At 44.2% G+C, this 1,937-nt stretch overlaps 1 protein-coding gene across 1 annotated transcript in view; it reads left to right on the top strand.

The window, feature by feature from the left end:
* The first annotated feature begins 152 nt into the window (after window positions 1–152).
* Window positions 153–1,937, top strand: part of LOC113222928 (complement C1r subcomponent-like) — a 3,057-nt gene continuing 1,272 nt past the window's right edge. Inside the window, exons 1-2 of the mRNA XM_026452500.1 lie at window positions 153–606; window positions 1,300–1,374. Of these exons, the coding sequence (XP_026308285.1) occupies window positions 153–606; window positions 1,300–1,374 (529 nt within the window). The remainder of the gene's footprint in view (window positions 607–1,299; window positions 1,375–1,937) is intronic.

The raw sequence follows: 1,937 nt of genomic DNA, 5'->3' as shown, positions 1-1,937 counted from the left end.
GTCAACACTACCATGATCACCACCACCATTACCAACACCACTATCACTACTAGCACCATTGCCAACACCAACACTACCATCACCTCCATCACCATTACCAACACCACTATCACCACCACACTAACACCACCACCATCATCACTATCACCATTATGAATACCACCACCACAACTACCATTATAACCACCACCATTACTAACACCATTACCAGCACTACTGTCAGCACCACCACCATTACCAACACCAACACCACCATTACCAACACCATCACCACCATCACCATTACCACCATCACCATTACCAACACTATCATCACTACCACCAGTACCAACACCATCATCACCACCAATACCACCGTCACCACTATCACCATTAACAATACCACCATTAACAACACCACTGTCACCACCAACACCAACACCACAATCACCACCACCATTACCAACATCAACACCACAACCACCACCACCATTACCAACATCAACACCACAGTCACCACCAACACCAACACCACAATCTTCATCACCATCATAAGCACTACAGCTAACTCAGTGAAATTCCCCTCTCCATTCTCCCCTCTCAACCTGGTTGTGATTTTTGCACCTAGTTTTACTAAATGACTCTCACTCATTAGTGGGTATTTTTCAAACTTTTTTTAAATATTAGAAATCACATGCATTATAGGTTTGAAATACAGAAAAAAGGAAAAAAATCTGGATTATAAATGGTGTTCATTAAGAGCTGGGCTTTGGAGTCAGAAAACCTCTTGCACCTTGGTTCTGGCACTTAGAAGTTATGTGACCCTGAGCAAATTATTTAAGCTCAGCTTCCTCATCCACAATGAGGATAATAACACACACCTGCAAGTGTCACTGTAGTGTTTAAATGAGATCATGCAGATAAAGTGCTTAGCAACAAGCATGGCACATTTTCAGCAATCAGAAGACGTAGCTACAATTATCGTCTATGATTCCACAACCAAGATGCAATCACAGATAAGATTTTGATGTATTCCTTCTGGTTTTTATGTCTACTTTCACAAACAGGGATCACAGCAAACATATATCAATAGTTAAGCATTCTGATTTTTTTACTTGACATTAAAACAAAATATAGGTCTAGAGCCTCTGAACACTTGACACTTTTTCCTTCCAGAGTTGAGCCTTTGACCTTTGGCCCTTGCCATGTTGTTCCTCCCTAGCCCTCTCCCCGTCGAGCATACTCAGTACTTGCTGCCTCTGCAACCTAGTTTTCTTACCCATCACCTCCCAACTTGATTCTTGCCTCCTCTGCCCTCAGGGCTGTACACCTGCACAGCACAGGGCATTTGGAAGAATGAACAGAAGGGAGAGAAGATTCCTCGGTGCTTGCCAGGTAAGTGGAAACCCTCTGGGGCCACCCTCAGGGACTTTAGCAGCCTGCAGGGCCTCAAAAGCAGTGTGGCCCAGAAAAAGGAGACAGAGGAAAAGAGAGGGGAACATCCCAGGAGAAAGCGAGAGAGGGGAAGAGTGCTGAATTCAATCCCGAAATGCCGGCATTTTCACTAAGCAGATGGGAAGTCAGAGAATAATAACAATGGGAGATACCCTAGGAAGAAATAAACAAGAACCGGGGGCAAGATGTGGTGGCTCACACCTGTAATCCCAGCACTTTGGGAGGCCGAGATAGGCGGATCACCTGAGGTCAGGAGTTCGAGACCAGTCTGGGCAACAATGGTGAAACCCAGCCTCTACTAAAAATAAAAAAATTAGCCAAGCATGGTGGCACATGCCTGTAGTCCCAGCTACTTGAGTGGCTGAGGCACAAGAATTACTTGAACCCAGGAGGCGGAGGTTGCAGTGAGCTGAAATCGTGCCACTGCGCTACAGTCTGGGTGACAAAGCAAGGAGTCTCAAAAAATAAAAGTAATAATTAAAAAAAAAAAAAAAAAAAAAAAA

Source organism: Piliocolobus tephrosceles, unplaced genomic scaffold, assembly GCF_002776525.5.
Source record: "Piliocolobus tephrosceles isolate RC106 unplaced genomic scaffold, ASM277652v3 unscaffolded_36517, whole genome shotgun sequence".
Taxonomy (NCBI): domain Eukaryota; kingdom Metazoa; phylum Chordata; class Mammalia; order Primates; family Cercopithecidae; genus Piliocolobus; species Piliocolobus tephrosceles.
This window is presented reverse-complemented; position numbering and strand designations above follow the sequence as displayed.